The 17,711-nt window shown below is 42.2% G+C and overlaps 2 protein-coding genes and 1 long non-coding RNA gene across 7 annotated transcripts in view; 1 reads left to right on the top strand and 2 right to left on the bottom strand.

Moving 5' to 3' along the window:
* Nucleotides 1-61: 61 nt before the first annotated feature.
* Nucleotides 62-1,237, bottom strand: polr2l (RNA polymerase II, I and III subunit L). The gene is made up of 3 exons (XM_052063396.1): nt 1,092-1,237; nt 496-601; nt 62-299 (listed from the first exon to the last, which is right to left on the bottom strand). Exons 2-3 carry the CDS (start codon nt 588-590, stop codon nt 191-193), a joined length of 204 nt encoding a protein of 67 aa, XP_051919356.1. The 5' UTR covers nt 591-601; nt 1,092-1,237; the 3' UTR covers nt 62-190.
* Nucleotides 1,238-2,792: 1,555 nt separating this feature from the next.
* On the bottom strand, nt 2,793-5,705 carry LOC127599432 (uncharacterized). The gene is made up of 2 exons (XR_007962101.1): nt 5,196-5,705; nt 2,793-4,547 (listed from the first exon to the last, which is right to left on the bottom strand). It is a non-coding gene; the product is annotated as an uncharacterized LOC127599432 (long non-coding RNA).
* Nucleotides 5,706-11,316: 5,611 nt separating this feature from the next.
* Nucleotides 11,317-17,711, top strand: part of LOC127599258 (diacylglycerol lipase-alpha-like) — a 34,265-nt gene continuing 27,870 nt past the window's right edge. For 2 of the 5 annotated variants that reach the window (XM_052063063.1, XM_052063061.1), the window contains exon 1: nt 11,317-12,016. The gene's annotated coding sequence lies outside the window, so the exon portion shown is untranslated. Of the gene's footprint in view, nt 12,017-16,410; nt 16,645-17,711 lie in introns of those variants that run through there. The other 3 variants (XM_052063065.1, XM_052063064.1, XM_052063062.1) reach the window with 2 other exon arrangements.

The raw sequence follows: 17,711 nt of genomic DNA, 5'->3' as shown, positions 1-17,711 counted from the left end.
TTTCGTACAAGTACTCTTTGATGGCTACAACAGGACATACAGTACAACACAAACGGCAATGTGCCATTTATCAGCTTTATTGAAAGAAAAAAATTCAAAAGTATTGTGTTCAAAGTAACATTGTTTTCCTGTTGCATCAAAATAAAAGGGAAGGAACCAAACAAAAACACACTCTTGTTAAAGGGGGCCGTTACTTTTCCAGGGGGGCATAATTTAACAACTTCTCAATAAGATCCACATGTGACAGGAGCATCCTTCGACAGCAATATCTCTTCAGGCCCAAGGCATCAAGAGCATCACTGAAGAGAGAACGGAAAGGGGTTGATTTCATCAACTTTATAACTAACTCCTAACAAAGCTGAATGGAAATAATTATATCACAGAATTAAACACACATATCATTTAAGTAACGGTGATTCAAGTCTGACTTCTTTCATAGATATTTATGAAGAAAATAAAACTTTGAATAACTTTCGTAAGATTAGTTTTTCTTACCCCTCAGTGTACTCGGCCTGGAGCAAGCCAAGGTACATCTCCCACTTGTTACCCACGATCTTTCCACATGTGAAGCACCGCACTGGGATGATCATTTTGAAGACAGCTAGAGATATACACACTTCAATGTTTAACGAGGACTGCAAGTGGAAGGTCAACACTGAACACATCATTGGGTTTCATTACACATACACGCCCCTGGTCAAAAACCATGTAAAAACTGCATTGTAGATTTAAGATCAGATAAGAAAACCTTCATTGGTCTCACAATGGAGAAATTAGCAATATCCAGCAGCAACATTTTGATTCAAATCGTCCTGTAAAATGAAAATGGCCGTTTTAATGTTTAGCCACCACAAAATACTGTATTTTTATGGTCAACCAGATTAGAATCATAAAAGTATGTTCTCATAATGTCTGAACATTATTGCGCCAGTTACTGGGTCTGGTTAACTCATGTTAGCCTCACAACAAATGCCCACAGTTTACCCACGATGTTAGCACCAAAGCCACTGGCTGACTTTGCCTGGTACCTTTATACGAGTTGACAAACTAACATCATTTAAGATCAAACGTTATGATCCGATTTAACTCACCCTCAGTGGTTCAGTTGGAGTATGCCCAACAAAGCAAAATAAGACAAAAGAGCTGTATATCGCGACAGCAGAGTTCGTTACAAAAGTACTTCCGGCAACATTAAAAAGTAAAAGTATTAACTTCCGGTACTATACTTCAACATAAATGTAACGTCTGGGGCCGTGTATGTTATATGCACCGAGGGAGGGTGACATCCATCACATTGATTCTTATTTGTGTAAAAAAAAAAAAATATATATATATATATATATACACTGTATATATTTATAGATTCATTATAACCTATTACTTTGACTTTTGTACCTGTTAATGTTAATTTTTTCTGTGGCATTGCTGCGGATCTTGGCAGAGGCTTAAATGTTCACAACAAAAACACTACAAAAGGCAATGTTCTTTTAAATTGCATTTAAACCATTTTTTTCATATTCCATAGACAAATTATATATATATATATATATATATATATATATATACCTGTATATATATATATATATATTAGAGCTGTCAGTTTAGCGCGTTTTTATTGGCATTAATTTTAACGGGATTAATTTTTTTTCTCGCGAGATTAACGCCGCACACCTCACAAGCGGATGTTACGTTGCTCTATAAATACACCAGAACAAAACAACAAGGCGCTGCAGAAGTCCACGCCCATGTCTGTTTTGCCAGCCACGGCAGCGCAAGACACCTAAAAGGGATACTAAGAGTTTATGAATGGAAAGTTTACTTTTAAATAGTTGCCATATTGCTCCACTGACAAGACCAAAGTAATCTGTTCTTCTCTCTCTCTCTGTATCATACAGGTATACGATGTATGCCACTGACGCGATTGTTACTTGTTTGGAACTATTTTGTGTGGAAGGTTACAGTGGTCTGTGTCCATATAAATAGAGCGGGTGGAGCTTCTCTGTGTTCGTCTGACTGCGACAGTGCGCTACGGTGGTAGCGACCTAGCGAAAGTAAAACGTCTCCAGTGTTGTCATCGAACCAAGTGTAGTCATTCAAAATGAGGTCTACACAAAACCGTAGAGAGACTTCCGCGCAAGAAGGACCAACACAATCAACATAGCCTGACTGTGTTAGAGGGAGTGAACCCCCCCCCCCCCCCCCTTCCAGAATGGTTTGCCCCTGCAGCACGGGGGAAGTGCGTGTGCTTGTTTGTACGGCCCGGCAGTTTCGAATACAGCGGCACATAATGAACACTGGTGTCCGGTGTCTCGTTATTCTTCAACAAACATACAGAAACAGACTGCTGTGTTGAAAGCAAACTTGAGAAAAACGAAGTATGCAACCATGGTTTAAATCCACTATAGGCTGAGTACTAGTGTACCTTAGATGTGCACTTTATAATGTTATATTGCTCTGTTTTGATTTCATAAAAAAAGCTGTTAGAGCAGCTGTTGTGTGACAAGATATTTTTTTCACCGTTATTGATGGACAGTAATATTGTGTGAGAGATTATGTGTGAATAACTGCACCAAGTGAAAAATTGTTCACGTAAAGTTGAAAATCGAAATTGTTATTTCAGTAAATATTTGCATTTGGCACATAGAAAACTGATTCATGATTCCATGTTGATGAGAGCATTAAATAGCATACTGTCAAGAGATTTTTGGTCCTTACTTCCTCTTTAAGGTAAAGAAACAAGCAACAATCTTGAATAAAGCTTTGCAATAAATCTCAGAGAAAACAAACAATAGTTGGGAGTTGGTTCACTGCCTTTAATAAAGGTTGCATCACAACCACATTCTTTGTGTACATTAGGGGGAGGGGGTCATACCCCAGCTTTTTAATATATCAAAAATATACCATAACCATCATTACAGCCACCATAAAAACATACTTTCTATCACCTCTAACATCATTGTCATTTGATTAAACATCATACTTGACCTATTACATCATCATCATTTATGTGAAATAACTTGCTACAGCACAACATAATGTGCTAACTAAGGACTGCTACCTGAATTATTGCATTTATACGCTGCTGTTATTGAGTTATTTAAAAGAATACTTCTTTTGGTACACTGATTTATACAATGTCAGGTGACGTTAGTTCCAGTTTTGCCATTGTATTGTTTGGACGTGTTAAGGGTGCAGAATACATCAATGTACACACATACAACATTTATTATGACTAATATGTTGACTTGCAACCAGAGAAAAGTGGTGAGTTCTTTTTAAACAGGGCCATTACTGTGTGAATAGACAATGCTGGGAACACATGTCAGGGTGTAATGTGTGCAGACATGAAATAATGACTACTTGACTAATCCACTTCCTTTACATAAGCACTTTAAATGTGCCTAGCTATACTTAGTTATTAATAAGGTACCGCAAACAAGGGTTGTACTTGATGGAATACACAGGGAGCAAAGCACAGTGCAATGAAGCCTGATTCAATTGCAGGCATTGAACTTGATATCAGACCACTAATGACTGGTCTGCCAGTCTACAATGAAGTATTTATGATCAGAAGTGGACATATTGATGTGGAACATTTGCAGATGTTGTTTTATACATGAAAGACTATAGATTTGTCACATCATTTGATAGTAACGTAAAAGTCATTCTGATTCTACAATCTACTTCAAGAAATAACATTTCAACGCTAGTCTGCTGTGTACACAGTCACGAAAATATTCTCCCAGATGCCGTTCATGAACCGCAGCATTCTGAATTGAACCTTACTCATTTGTCAAATGATCCAAAATCACCTTTTTACTTTCAAATAAAAGAAAAGGAATCCCTCAAATCCATGATAATTGAATGATATCACTTTTCACTCCAGGAGCTCTTTGGGATTCGAAACGTGGGTCATATATGGTGCAAATACTGTTTGTTTCTGTCAACGTTTGAGTAAATAATATAAAACCGATATAAACGCAACCTTGAAGAATTTTGTCTTGTATGTTCAGCATTATGGTGTCGTTTTAACAGATTGTAAATTATAATGGCATGCAAATGTTTTTAATAAAGCTTTATACAGTTTTTGAGTTGTTATATTTATATTTATGTTAGCTAGCCAAAAATAAAGCAACTCCCCATCTTCAATCTCAACCATGATTATTTGTGAACCAATTTTACATTGAGTTAAATCTTAGAGATTATCTTTTTAATTTCTTCTTGCTAGTAGCATCGCCCCGAGCAAAATGGCTCCAACTGCAATTACAGCACCACCAATGAGGAAAGGTTTCAGGTGCTCCAGAGAGTCTCTGCAGCTGCCCGCAGCCCCATCACCTGCATCACCTTCTGCCGACCCATCCTGGGGAGGAGGAATCTCTGGCTCTGGAGTTGCAGGAGCAGGTTCAGCTTTACGTGGGCCTGCTGGCTCCTTTTTCTCTGCTTTCGATGGCCCTTTGGGAGCAGGAGCTGACTTAGCCTTGGCTTCCATGGATTCTGGGACAGAAGTGTGGGCTTGTCTGTGCTGCTGCTAGCTTGATGATGCTTCACTAAGTAAAAATAGCAAACAGACACAGGTAGATAACGCCCGCTAATGTGGGCTCAGACTTCACATAATATCTGACAAATGAGGAAACAGAGATATAAATCACCTTTAAAGTCATAATCACTGTGAAGCATTGGTAGCCCTGTGGCAAGAGGGCATTAAATATGACCTTGAAGAACTATCCCCGTGATAGGCACATTATGAGGCGAAATACATTGTTAGCATTTTGGTCAAAGCAGCTATGAATTCAAATTCTGTCACTACTGCCTTCTTTTCAAAACCATAGCTACCAGGATAACTCGCATTGGTTAATACTGCTGCAGCTCTGCAGAACCTATTCCTCATCGCTGGCTGAACATTTATTTGGTGCACTATGATGAAATCTAATTCAGATGCAATGCAGATCCTTTTTTTAAATGTGTCAAACTTCATGAGTCATAGGGCCTATATATGGAGGACAAAAGAGAGATGAAAAATATGGCATGGTTGCTTAGCTATCAGTGAAAGTTACAAAGAGCTCATTGAACAAACATCAATATACACTAACTGAAAAGGAACGAAGCTTGCACTTACAAATAGATTGGAGATGTTTTACAAAAACTACATTTTAATATATAGTTCTTTCTAATGAAACAAAATGGGCATTACGTACCTCTCCTGCTGCTTCACAGTAATTACGAGAATAACTGAAAGATGGAAGGTGCACAGCAGACACTGGCTATCACAATGCCCTTAATATAAGAAAATGACATAACACAGGGAGATGGAGGGCACTGAAGCCAGACGGGAGGAGAATGGAAGCAAAACCGGGATGTACCATCTGGCACAAAAGATAGGGGACTACTTTCTTGAACTGATTCTCTCTTTTGGTTGTAATTCGAATAAATAAATAGTTGCAACAATTTTTGTATGCAGTACCATTACAAAATTGTGGGTGGTATTCAGATTTATGAAGAATGGACATCCTTAAAACAATTCCCAGGTTAGAGGGCTGTCTCAACACCCTCACATAAAAAACGAACATGTTTAGTCGATATTTTGTCACAAAACTAATAGCACAACTACGGAAGAGGATTAGGGCCAAATAAGAAAAAAAACAAGAATGGCAAAATTCTCACTTTTGTCGCATCCTCTTCCGTACAAATTTGCCACGGACGGTCATATATATATATATATAGTTAATTAAAATATAGCCTGTATTTATTTGATTAATTAGGGCCAACGAAGAAAAACCAAGTTGGCAAAATTCTTACTTTTATCTCAAAATTCTATCATAAATAATGTATGTATATATATGTATATATATATATATATATATATATATATATATATATATATATATATATACACACAGGCGGCCCGGTAGTCCAGTGGTTAGCACGTCGGCTTCACAGTGCAGAGGTACCGGGTTCGATTCCAGCTCCGGCCTCCCTGTGTGGAGTTTGCATGTTCTCCCCGGGCCTGCGTGGGTTTTCTCCGGGTGCTCCGGTTTCCTCCCACATTCCAAAAACATGCGTGGCAGGCTGATTGAACACTCTAAATTGTCCCTAGGTGTGAGTGTGAGTGCGAATGGTTGTTCGTTTCTGTGTGCCCTGCGATTGGCTGGCAACTGATTCAGGGGGTCCCCCGCCTACTGCCCGAAGACAGCTGGGATAGGCTCCAGCACCCCCCGCGACCCTAGTGAGGATCAAGCGGCTCGGAAGATGAATGAATGAATGAATATATACACACACACACACATATATGTATAAATATAGGCTGCCAGTTCAGAGGAGGAGGTCATACCAGAGATTGGAAGGCAAGCCCCAATGAATGCAGATGATGAGATTGGGTGGCCAGCCCCAATGAATGAAATGCTGAGCGAGGCAGCAACTGACCTGAAAGCTAAGATCATGGCGAGAATGAAAGATGGGCAACCTAGAAACCGATTACAATGGCTTTGTGAAGTACCATCTGAAAGTCTCATAGAAAGTGTGAATGCAGCGATGAATGAGGGCGATCCTACCGTAACAATCACAGAAACCAATGAGCTGATATACGCTTCAGCATCAGTGATCCTAGAGACTCTTGGCTATAAGAGCAACCATGGAAGCCATGAGATACGTTACCCACCATGGAAAAGACGGTTGGAGGCTAAGATCAAGGCGACCCGGAAAGATGTGAGTCAATTGACGGAGGCCCAGAGAGGTGTGAGGAAAAGGCCGATACCCGAGAGGTACATCCAGATGACCATACCTGAAGCACTCGAAAATGCCAAACAAAGGCTCCAAGCCTTGTCCAGCCGCCTAAAGCAGTACACAAAAGAGAATGAGGCCAGACGAATAAACAGGCTGTTCGCAACACAACCTGCGAAAGTGTATGCTCAGTGGCAGGGTCCTAACAACAGAGCTGACCCACCAAGACTGGAAACTGAAAGGTACTGGAAAGGCATATGGGAGAAGGAGGTTGCACATAACAGCATTGCACAATGGCTGGTGACCCTGAGAGAGGAGCACAGCAACCTCCCTGAACAGAACCCAGTTACCATAACAGTGGCAGACACACAGAAAAGAGTCTCAGATATGAAGAACTGGACAGCACCAGTCCCGGACATGGTCCCCACCTACTGGCTAAAGAAACTCACAGCACTCCATGAGCGCTTAGCAGTACAAATGAACCAGCTGCTGAGGGATGGGACTCACCCAGAATGGCTAACCGAAGGGCGAACGATCCCGATCATGAAGGATCCCTCGAAGGGTGCAGTCCCATCCAACTATCGGCCAATAACCGGTCTCTCCACAACATGGAAGCTCATGTCAGGCATCATTGCGGCTAAGATAAGTGGACACATGGATCAATACATGAACGAAGCACAGAAGGGCATTGGTAAAGATACCAGAGGAGCCAAACATCAGCTCCTGGTTGACAGAACAGTCGCACAAGACTACAGGTCCCGACATACCAACCTGTGCACAGCCTGGATTGATTACAAGAAAGCCTATGACTCGATGCCACATATATGGATCACTGAATGCTTGGAGTTGTATAAGGTGAACAGGACCCTAAGAGCCTTCGTGCGAACTCGATGAGTATGTGGAAAACTACACTTGAAGCCAATGGCAAGCCACTTACCCAAGTGTCCATCAAATGTGGCATATACCAAGGTGATGCACTCTCCCCACTGCTGTTCTGCATAGGACTGAACCCCCTAAGCCAAGTAATCACCAAGACAGGCTATGGATACCACCTCAGAAATTGAGCTACAATTAGTCACCTCCTCTACATGGATGACATAAAGCTGTATGCTAAGAGCGAAAGGGACATAGATTCCCTGATCCACACAACCAGGATCTACAGCAGCGACATCGGGAATCATTCGGGCTTGAGAAATGTAGTCGGATGGTGACTAAGAGAGGAAAGGTAATCCGCACTGAAGGGGTCTCACTCCCTGAAGGAACAATAGCAGACATTGAGGACAGCTCCAAGTACCTCGGTATACCACAAGCCAATGGCAACCTCGAACTGGCAACAAGGAAAGCGGCTACGGCCAAATACCTCCAGCGAGTGAGGCAAGTCCTAAGAAGCCAGCTCAATGGCAAGAATAAGACCCGGGCAATAAACAGATATGCCCTGCCAGTGATCAGATACCCTGCAGGAATAATAAGGTGGCCAAAGGAAGAGATTCAGACCACGGACGTTAGGACCCGAAAGCTCCTAACCATGCATGGAGGGTTCCATCCCAAATCCAGCACCCTGAGACTGTAGGCAAGCCGAAAGGAAGGAGGCCGGGGACTAGTAAGTGTGAGAGCCACTTTCCATGATTACATCAAGGAGAAGGCTCCAACGGATGACGTACTCAGAGAATGTCTCAGACAATGGGGAACAGAGGATGAGGAGCTGGAAGAGGGACCATCATGGGAGGACAAGCCCCTACACGGGAAGTACCACCGGACCATAGCCGAAGTGGCTGATCTCAAGAAGTCCTATCAGTAGCTAGAGAGGGCTGACCTGAGGGATAGCACAGAGGCACTCATCCTGGCTGCTCAGGAGCAGGCCCTGAGCACCAGAGCCATTGAGGCCCAGATATACCACACCAGACAAGACCCAAAGTGTAGGTTGTGCAAAGAGGCACCTGAGACAATCCAACACATAACTGCAGGGTGTAAGATGCTGGCAGGGAAAGCCTACATGGAACGCCATAACCAGGTGGCTGGCATAGTCTACCGAAATATCTGTGCGGAGTATGGAAACCCCAAGGTCAAAATGGGAAACACCTCAGAAGGTGGTGGAGAATAACAGAGCGAAGATCCTGTGGGACTTCCAGATCCAGACTGACAAGATGGTAATGGCGAACCAACCAGATATCGTGATCATAGATAAAGGGCAGAGGAAAGCCGTTGTAGTGGATGTAGCGGTTCCAAGTGATGGAAACATCAGGAAGAAGGAACATGAGAAACTCGAGAAATACCAAGGGCTCAGAGAGGAGCTGGAGAGAGCCTGGAAGGTAAAGGTGACAGTCGTGCCTGTGGTGGTCGGAGCACTCGGGGAAGTGACCCCCAAACTAGATGAGTGGTTGCAACAGATCCCGGGAACAACATCGGACATCTCAGTCCAGAAATGTGCAGTGCTGGGAACAGCAAGAATACTGCGCAGAACCCTCAAGCTTCCTGGCCTCTGGTAGAAGACCCAAGATGAATGAGGGACGGACACCACCCGAGGCAAAAGCACCCGAGGTGCTTTGTTCATAATACAGGATACAGGCTCATCGTGTTGAGTTAATTTTTTTTTTAATTGAGACAGTAAGTCGGATTACATACACTGAAATATCAAATTAACATTAAGGAAATGCATATTATTCAAACAAATATCACACTTCATACAGAATATAAATAGTAAGACTTAAGAGATAAATTATCCCAGTAGCTGAGCTGTGCATGTTCATGCACCTGTCACGTGATACGGGAAGGCATGGCAATAGAACAGAAAGGCGCGGTTAATGCAAAATATAAGCCTGCTCTTACCTATTTATTGGCCCATTTAGCCTAGTTTGGCCTAGTTTGGTGTGGCTTGGTTTGTTTGGCCAATTTTGGGCCCATTTAGCCCGGACTGGGTTGGTCTAGTCTGATTTGGCCTGGCTGGTCTGAGATCAAACTGATTTGGATTGTCCTGTTTTTCCTGAATAGGCCTGGTTTAGACTGGCAAATCGTGACCAACTTTGTTTTGAGACCTCAAAAACAACCACAACTGTCACAAAGTGCGGTACAGAAAGAGTGAACAAAAATAGAATGAAAAGCTTGGACTGTCACAGTATGGTGCAGCAGGTGCAACAAAATTGAGGATATGAAAACACGAAAAAAAATCTGAACAATGAAATAATAATAATTACAAGCATATAACCCAAACTACAGGGATGAGCATATTGATGTCAATGTTCCAATGGGTCGAGAGATTTTTGGATCCCGGTGACCACAGCTTCTTGCCGGCAGCAGCTGATAGCAACGCCTTGCTCGCTGGGAGCTGAGTGGGGGGGAGTGACAGAAGGGGCTTCAACCATCGTCGATTAATTGTTGCCATGGTGAAATTTTCTGGGCAAATATATTAACTTTCCATCTTCTTTGTAGTACCAGATCACTGGAAAGAGTGTTCCAATAAAAATAGTTTAATTTCAGAACATAACGTGCAGCACACCACGGAGGTTGCTATGCTTTCATCTTTAAAAGGGAAGTCAATTCAGCAATGTTCTTCACAATCGCTGTGTCCAAATTCAAAGGCTGCATTTTTCCGCCGTATGACGTCACTTCCTGCACAAAACGACCGCACAAGTTATCCAAATTCTCCAAAAAACAATTCACAGGCTGGGTCCTGCAAGGTCTTCAAAGGCTCCTCCTTGTCTAGCTAGCCCCCACAAGCTGCATAAACTGTTAAAATTGGACAGGCTTAATGTGAATTTGGACACCAGGTGTGGTCGAGTCGCGCCGGAAATTATGTCATGCCCCCAAAATTGCGGCCTTTGGAGAATCCAGACGGTATATTTGGAAATAGCCAATACGTTTATGCAGACCTCACTTTTCCTCAGGAAATGTGTGTTGCCGTGTGTGGACGCGGTGCAAATGAGCCTGATGTACAGGTATCTCTGGGAATTAATGGCATTTTTCTTCCCTTCTTGCTGTCGAACTTTCAAATATCGTCACCTGGCGATATTCGGTACCTGGTCATGATTTCGGACCGTTTTTTTTTTATTACCACAATATCCTTTCCCGACCACCCAAAAAACGCGACTGCCGCTTTGGGTTGCTAATTGCTATGTTTCACAATCCCAAGAAATGTGTTTCCAATCATAATGCTTAGTGCTTACGATTGCATGAGAGCCAATGTCTTGTGTGTTATATTACCGTAATTTATTTTATGTTAACTGTTCTGTAAAGCGCTTTGTTCTAACTGCAGCTGTGGTGTAAGCGCTCTATAAATAACACTCTATTGTATTGTATTGTATTTATGACTTGACAGGGATCCACGCCCAAATTACGTCGCACCGAAGGAGGGTTATGTGTCAAGAGATTTATTTTCGAGTTTCTTTATGATACAGTCCATGAATGTTTCGCTGCGTTGAAATGTTCTCACGGACTTGGATTGCAAAATCAAGTCATTGAGGCTGCGTTTCTTTTGATTATGATAGAGCGTTTAATTATAAATCAATAAGTTTATGAGACGAAAAAAAGCAACGTTCCAATATTTCCTTGGAGTGAATGCGCGCTCTCTTGTACGTTATATATCTTGCCCAACCTGTTTCATCTTTGGGGCAGTAGCGGACTTCTTGATATTCACAAACCACCAGTGGCGCCCTTTCTCTGCAATATTTCACGAGTGCCTTCCGTATAAGAACCCAGTCAGGTATGCGTAATCAAAACGCCATACGTGATATGCGCAGCGGAACGCGGAAGGGGGATTGCATCCTAGTACGCAATTCAATGTAGATATGTATGGGCAGGGGGAAGCGCCCGTTTCTCGTGGAATGCTGCCTTATTTTGCCCGCTGTCGTTGCTGGGGTTCGGGAGTTGTCCCACGACCGGTAGCACTTACTCGCCACTGAGTACAACGTGACACGGGTTCATCCTTTTGCGAATGTCTTGTTCCGTGGATTCTATCCCAACCATTCCTAGCTGGGCTGAAGGAGCACGGAAAAGGAGCCGCGGCGAGTGACCTGCCACAGCCGAAAACGTGTTGCTCTGACAATCAACACTGAAGACTGCTGCCGAGCCCTCGGCCCGATTATTTGACGTTTCCAGTTGCATTCATCTATGAGCTCGCTTGACAGCTGGTCGGTTGTCATAAAACCTTTCACTGAGGCGTTTGCTGACTTTCCCCTTCCTCCGGCATCTTTGAGTTGGTGTCGGAGAGAACGAGTCTAACGAGGCTTGTCTCCAGTTGGGGGGGATATGGGTGAGCAAGCAGACCCGATGCAGTGGTTCGTGGCAAGGCAGCGTCAAAATTCAGGTGAGAAGTAGCGGTTATCGGACGAACACATAAACCAACATCATACAATATAATCAACATAAACCGTCATCCACCTTTTCTGTCAGCGCTTTGGCCTATCAGTCGGATAACCAATCTTTTATATTATTTTTTTCTATTTATTTAGGACACATTAGTAGGCCGCATCTCAATTGGCAAGGCCCGCAGGATGGTCTCACCACTGCAACGCGACTGCTTGTGATCATACACGTGTTTGTTGGATGCTGACACGCACGCACGCACACGGATACTCGCGCCTGAATTCTTCCCCTCAGTTACAAAATCGCATCGCTTAAAAATTGTTGTGTATAACATGGCCTGGAGAATGACACCTATCTTAATGATCACTCCACTAACGGGTCACTGTTTTGTTGATAGAAGGGGACTTAAACTCACGAAACCTGGGGTCGGCTGGACTGCATCAAATATTTGACAAAAATAAAAAAAGGATACAGATCCAACCTTTTCAATCTATCAATAATAGTTCAGAAAATAAACCCGCTCTTAAGAGCTTCTCTTGCCTATGCCAACCTTTCCCTTCTCTGCAGGTTTTGAGAAAAACATGACTGGGGCTGGCTCAATTGAAATATTTTCCGTCCTCATAGTGTCACTTCACAATCCCATTTCAACCAAGTGTCTAACATTCAATTTTCATAGCATATTCAATTTTTATTGGCTAACCTTTTGACAAAATCATCAGAGGTTGTCATAAGTCTCAGCTATGGCCCATACAGTAAGTGCTAAAATACTGTACATGCTGCCCAGGGAACAGATTTGCACAATGACTCAGCAAAATGGTGTATTTGCTAAATCATGCAGCCTACACGATCACTAAACTTTGTCAAGTAGGAGTGAAGCCACAAAATTGCATACCTTGTGCCTTAATTGGCCCACCGGACACATGTTTGAAACCCCCCCGGTTTTAGTGTACCACAGTGCACAGTAATTCGTGAAAGAACTTTAAGAGCGTGATTGTTCATTTACTTATTAATTTTCTAATGGGCACAAATTCACAGTTTTGTATTTGTGTCTCTCAAGAATCTTTTATAATTAGATGTGCATGAAACACACTTAAATGTTACATGCACAAACTCAAACCGTTTGCATTTATACAAACTCTGATATGTACAACGCAATGAACCACTTTGTCATTTAAAAATAGCCCTCCAGCAGGATAGTTTCCAACATCGGATGAGAAGAATGGCAGGATTCAAATTTTCCATTGTAAGTTGACCATTTCAGATACTGAATAGACTTTGAACACATGAAGAAGAAAAGTGTCAATTCTTTAGCTGACTGATGCTCTCAAGCTATTCCCCTGCCATTTAGGTCTGAATAGTGTGTGTGCACTTTGTTCAATGCTGGAACCACAGTCTTCAACCCTTGAGGAAAGTGGCCATCTCCAGGGTGACTCGACAAATATGTCTCTGTTTGGAAAAACGGTGCATATTTAAGAAAGTCACTAACTCTTTATTTTGATACCCTGATACAACTCTTCGCTTTGCTCCATCTTGCTGACTTTTGAAAAGGAGTACATGTATACTATCCATTAACCTGTAAATGGATTTTCTGGTTAGTTTTCATTGCAAGACCATTGAAGTGTGAATATCAAGGTTCCTTTTAAACATGACAAGTGCCCCTAAAGAGAGAACTCTTTCAGCTTGCATTGAGTGAAGCTCTCCCATATAGGTTGTGCCACTGTGGCTGGCACCCCAATGAAAAGGGTGCAAAAAAGTAAAAGCAGCAGCATTCGGTTTGTTCGCATGGTGTATTTGTATATTTTATTCATGAAATATCCCATTCATGCTATTTTGTTTTGCTATTTTGTCAGGAACGTAACAGATGTATACAAAGTAATCCAGGAAGAGAGAGGGAGGATTTATTGCAGATCTCGCAGATTCGTTGGTCAATCCGAAGATTTACAACAGTTTAATATTTGTGTTGGTACGCAAAGGGGAGCAACAACTTAATCTTCCTGAAAACCCTTGACATTTGTCATTGATAAGTGGTTTAGTTCACTCAAGAATTTTAAATACTCGCAAATACGTGACGGCGCTGTTATTAACATCATGCTATGTTGGTGTCTTTTATCGGGGGGAAGGAAATGTACCGGTAGATTTTTCTCTATTAGATAACTGCACAGTGAGAGCTACTCCTGTTGTTACAGTGATGGATAAATGATCGGTTATCTACTGGCTGCACTGAGAATTTCTTGATTGATTAACACGATGGAAAAATTACATTAAACTCTTTGGGGCTAATGTTTGTTTTTCAATTGTGGATCCACTGGTTCAATTATGTGGTTAGTATCTCTTAAGGATCTGTTTGCATTGCCATGCATAAAAGGTGAGAACATTGTCATAGTTCACAGTGCAAGTCATACCATGTCAGATGACTACAGCTCTATGGCATGAGCTGTGGTCCAGTGTCATTCTGTGGATGTGAGTTGCAAGTGTGCGACCCCACCCTGCCCAATGGGCCTTGCAGAAAGTCATGTGGTTTTGGAGCCAAGTCACAATTAGCTCCTTTTCAATGAAGTTATATTACATGTTATGTTTGTTTATGATGTTCAATGCATAAAAGTCTGTGGCTGCAGTCCTTGTGTCGGCACATTTTCAGCATCTGACCAGATACACATGATTTCATATGGTTTGTGGTTGACCGCTAGAGACAGGTTGGCGGTTCACGTTTGCACCCCAGCACTGGCAAGCATCCGTATACACAAGCAGGCACATGCAAACACTAATGCATCGCCTGAAACACGAGAAAATGGAGAGGAAGGAGGTGAAAAGGATTGAGTGGGTGGCGGTGGGAGAAAAAGATGGAGAAAGAGGCAGAGGGAGAGTAGGAGTGAGTGGCACATGGCTTTCAGTCTAAAAAAAGATGAGCAGTGGTAAACCAAAACCAAAATCTGGCTTTGTAAGATAAGGAAGAGCAAGGCGAGACGAGAAAATGTAGGTTTCCTCTGTGCCGAAAATGGTGCCGATGCACTCACTTGTTTCCATGCTCACAAATGTCCTCTAAAATATGAATAGTGAATGAGTGTGTGGGTAGGAAGGAGAAGGAGAGAGCATTAGGACAGGGATAAGTGAAGAATGGGAGGGAGGACTGGAGAAGGGAGGGTTTCCTTTGGATGGACAGCATGCTGCCGTTTTGTGATGGGTTGTGGAGAGACAGCCTGATCAGAAACAGCGAGAAGTGGATGTGAATGTGACGAAAGCTGAAGGGACTCTTAAAGCGGTGTCATTCTCACCCAACCTGAGATGAAAGTGAACATGCAGGAGATTGAAATTGGAACTGCATTGTGACCCGTCATGCCAATTCAGTGCAACCTCGCCACTCAAGCTCGACATTCTCTACACCGTCAGGGCACGCATGGAGATGTGACTGTGTGCCAGAGTCTCTTTTATATTAGTATTCGTACATCTAATATTCAATGTTATATCGCTGAATGATAAAAACAAGGCTCACGCCTCTTTCAACTGTATTTCATCTGAATATGTTGATCAATTCTGAAATAGAATGAAGCAATATACAGATGACAGTTTGAATTACTCTTTTTTTAAAATATAGGTGTCACCTTCTCTGTGGTTGTTGGTAGGTAAAGCCATCCATCCATCCATCCATCCATCCATCCATCCATCCATCCATTTTCAGAAGACCGCTGATCTTGAACAGGTCGTAGGAGCGTGCTAGAGCCTTTCCCAGCTGACTTTGGGTAAAAAGGTGCACTACACCTTGAACTGGTTGCCAGTCAGTCACAGGGCACATATAGAAAAGAACAATCATTCACACCCACATCCACACTGTCACTGAGTGGGAACCGATCCCACGTTGCTTGCACACAAGGCAGGCATGCAAGTGTACCACTACACCATCAGTGATTCGTTGACAGGTTTAAGAAAAGGAAAAACAATAAAATACAGAGCAAAACTACTCTGTTCTTTTTTTTTGTTTAGTTTGGCTTATCACATAAATTGTAAAAAATAAAATAAAAGCGCTTGTAAAAATAAAGTCCCAATTGGGCTCTGTACTACTCGCTCTCAACATCTTTGCATCATCACATTTTCTACAATTTACTATTACCATCTTTTTTTTCCCTAATTTGTATTTTTTAATGTTTTTTTTCCAGACAACTTTTGTGTTCTAACTGACTCAAGCCCAAGTCAAACACAAAGAAAGAACAAACTTAGTTTATTTGTATCTACTGTTGGTCAAAATTTTAAAGCAGAATGTTATTATTCTATGCAGAAAAAGCAAGGAAAGCCTGCAGTCTTCTCACATTATTTGTGTTTGTGAAACAGTAGCGATGTCATTCATCAGGTGGACCTGACATTTATCTTCCCTCAGTTACCGATAAGGTTTTTCGCCTGTTTGTTGTCCAACCAATTTGTACGGTCTCTTAAGAGTGCATCTGTTTGCAAGACAAACAAAATGTTTTCTTTTGCCTCCGTTACTTGAGCAATTGAGAGAGGAGAAGTGATAAAGAGTAAGAGCCAAGGAGGCCTTTGTGCTATAGCTTGGCTTATTGCGAAGTCACAGGGGAGGGGAGGAACACCAGCTGCAAGTCATCCCAGATCAACCTACTGTTTGTCAATTGGGCTGTACTGGTATGTTGACATCTTATGGCTTATATCAGACATGGCTGTTACGTTTGATATTGTGATAAGTTTGAATTTTGATGATTTAAATTGCGGACCTTACTATTGAACAACTGTAACCTTTTAATAGATGTCCACAATTACTTACTTGAACAGGGAAGTAACACACACCCTTGCTTTTGCTGTTTGTTTCAATGTACATATGAAAGACAAAGCTATAAAGACAGACTGGCAGCGCTGTCATTGTTGTTGGGTCATGTGGTAAGGGGCAGGGTCTGGCACGCAGCCATACACTGCGTTGCACAAAGGCACTGATCACGTGCACGGATGTGTACGTCTTTTCACAAAATGTACGCATGCCCTTTTGATTCTCCACGACTCAGATGATACTAACCAAGGCAGCATTGCTGCACAGAAAGTATGTCAGGTATAAGATAATTTTTTTCATTTCAGGGTACAAGTTTAGCATGACGTAAACCGTGCAAGCAGCTTCGGTTCAGGTACAGTAAAGAAACACAATTATTTCTCAAGAGGGTCTTTGCTAATGAAAGTTCCCTTACCACAAACAACTAATAAAATGTACAAGTAACAGCGTTGTGGCCGTGTGCTTTTTTTGTGTCCTGCTAAAGGCACAAATGACAAGGCTTCTGAATTAGACTGGCATCTCTCGGCTCGCAATCACTCCGTCGTTTTGGCCTAGAACAGGATTTGAACCAGGCAACCTCTGGTCAAATTCTTACAGCCAAATAAATCGCCAATAGCAGAAATGAACCAAAAGTCACAGAATGGCAGACGTGAAGGCCCTTGCATACCTAAATGCTCTTAGCTTTCATGAGACATACACTATAAATATTATTATTCTCCCCCCGCACCCCCCTCCAGAGGTCAGAGCTGAATAGTTCTCTGAAGAAAAATATAATTAGTAATGGACCAGAGCCTCTCCATGCTTGTGTAGTTCCATTGACTGTGATGACATTAGAGTAGTGTGTCTTTTATGGGGAGCTGTCACAGTTGTAGCAGGTTGAATCGACTGTGTGGTTGGTTTGTTACAAATATATTACTTGAGGTCCTTTCAG

The sequence above is a fragment of the Hippocampus zosterae genome, chromosome 4 (genome assembly GCF_025434085.1).
Source record: "Hippocampus zosterae strain Florida chromosome 4, ASM2543408v3, whole genome shotgun sequence".
NCBI lineage: Eukaryota > Metazoa > Chordata > Actinopteri > Syngnathiformes > Syngnathidae > Hippocampus > Hippocampus zosterae.
This window is presented reverse-complemented; position numbering and strand designations above follow the sequence as displayed.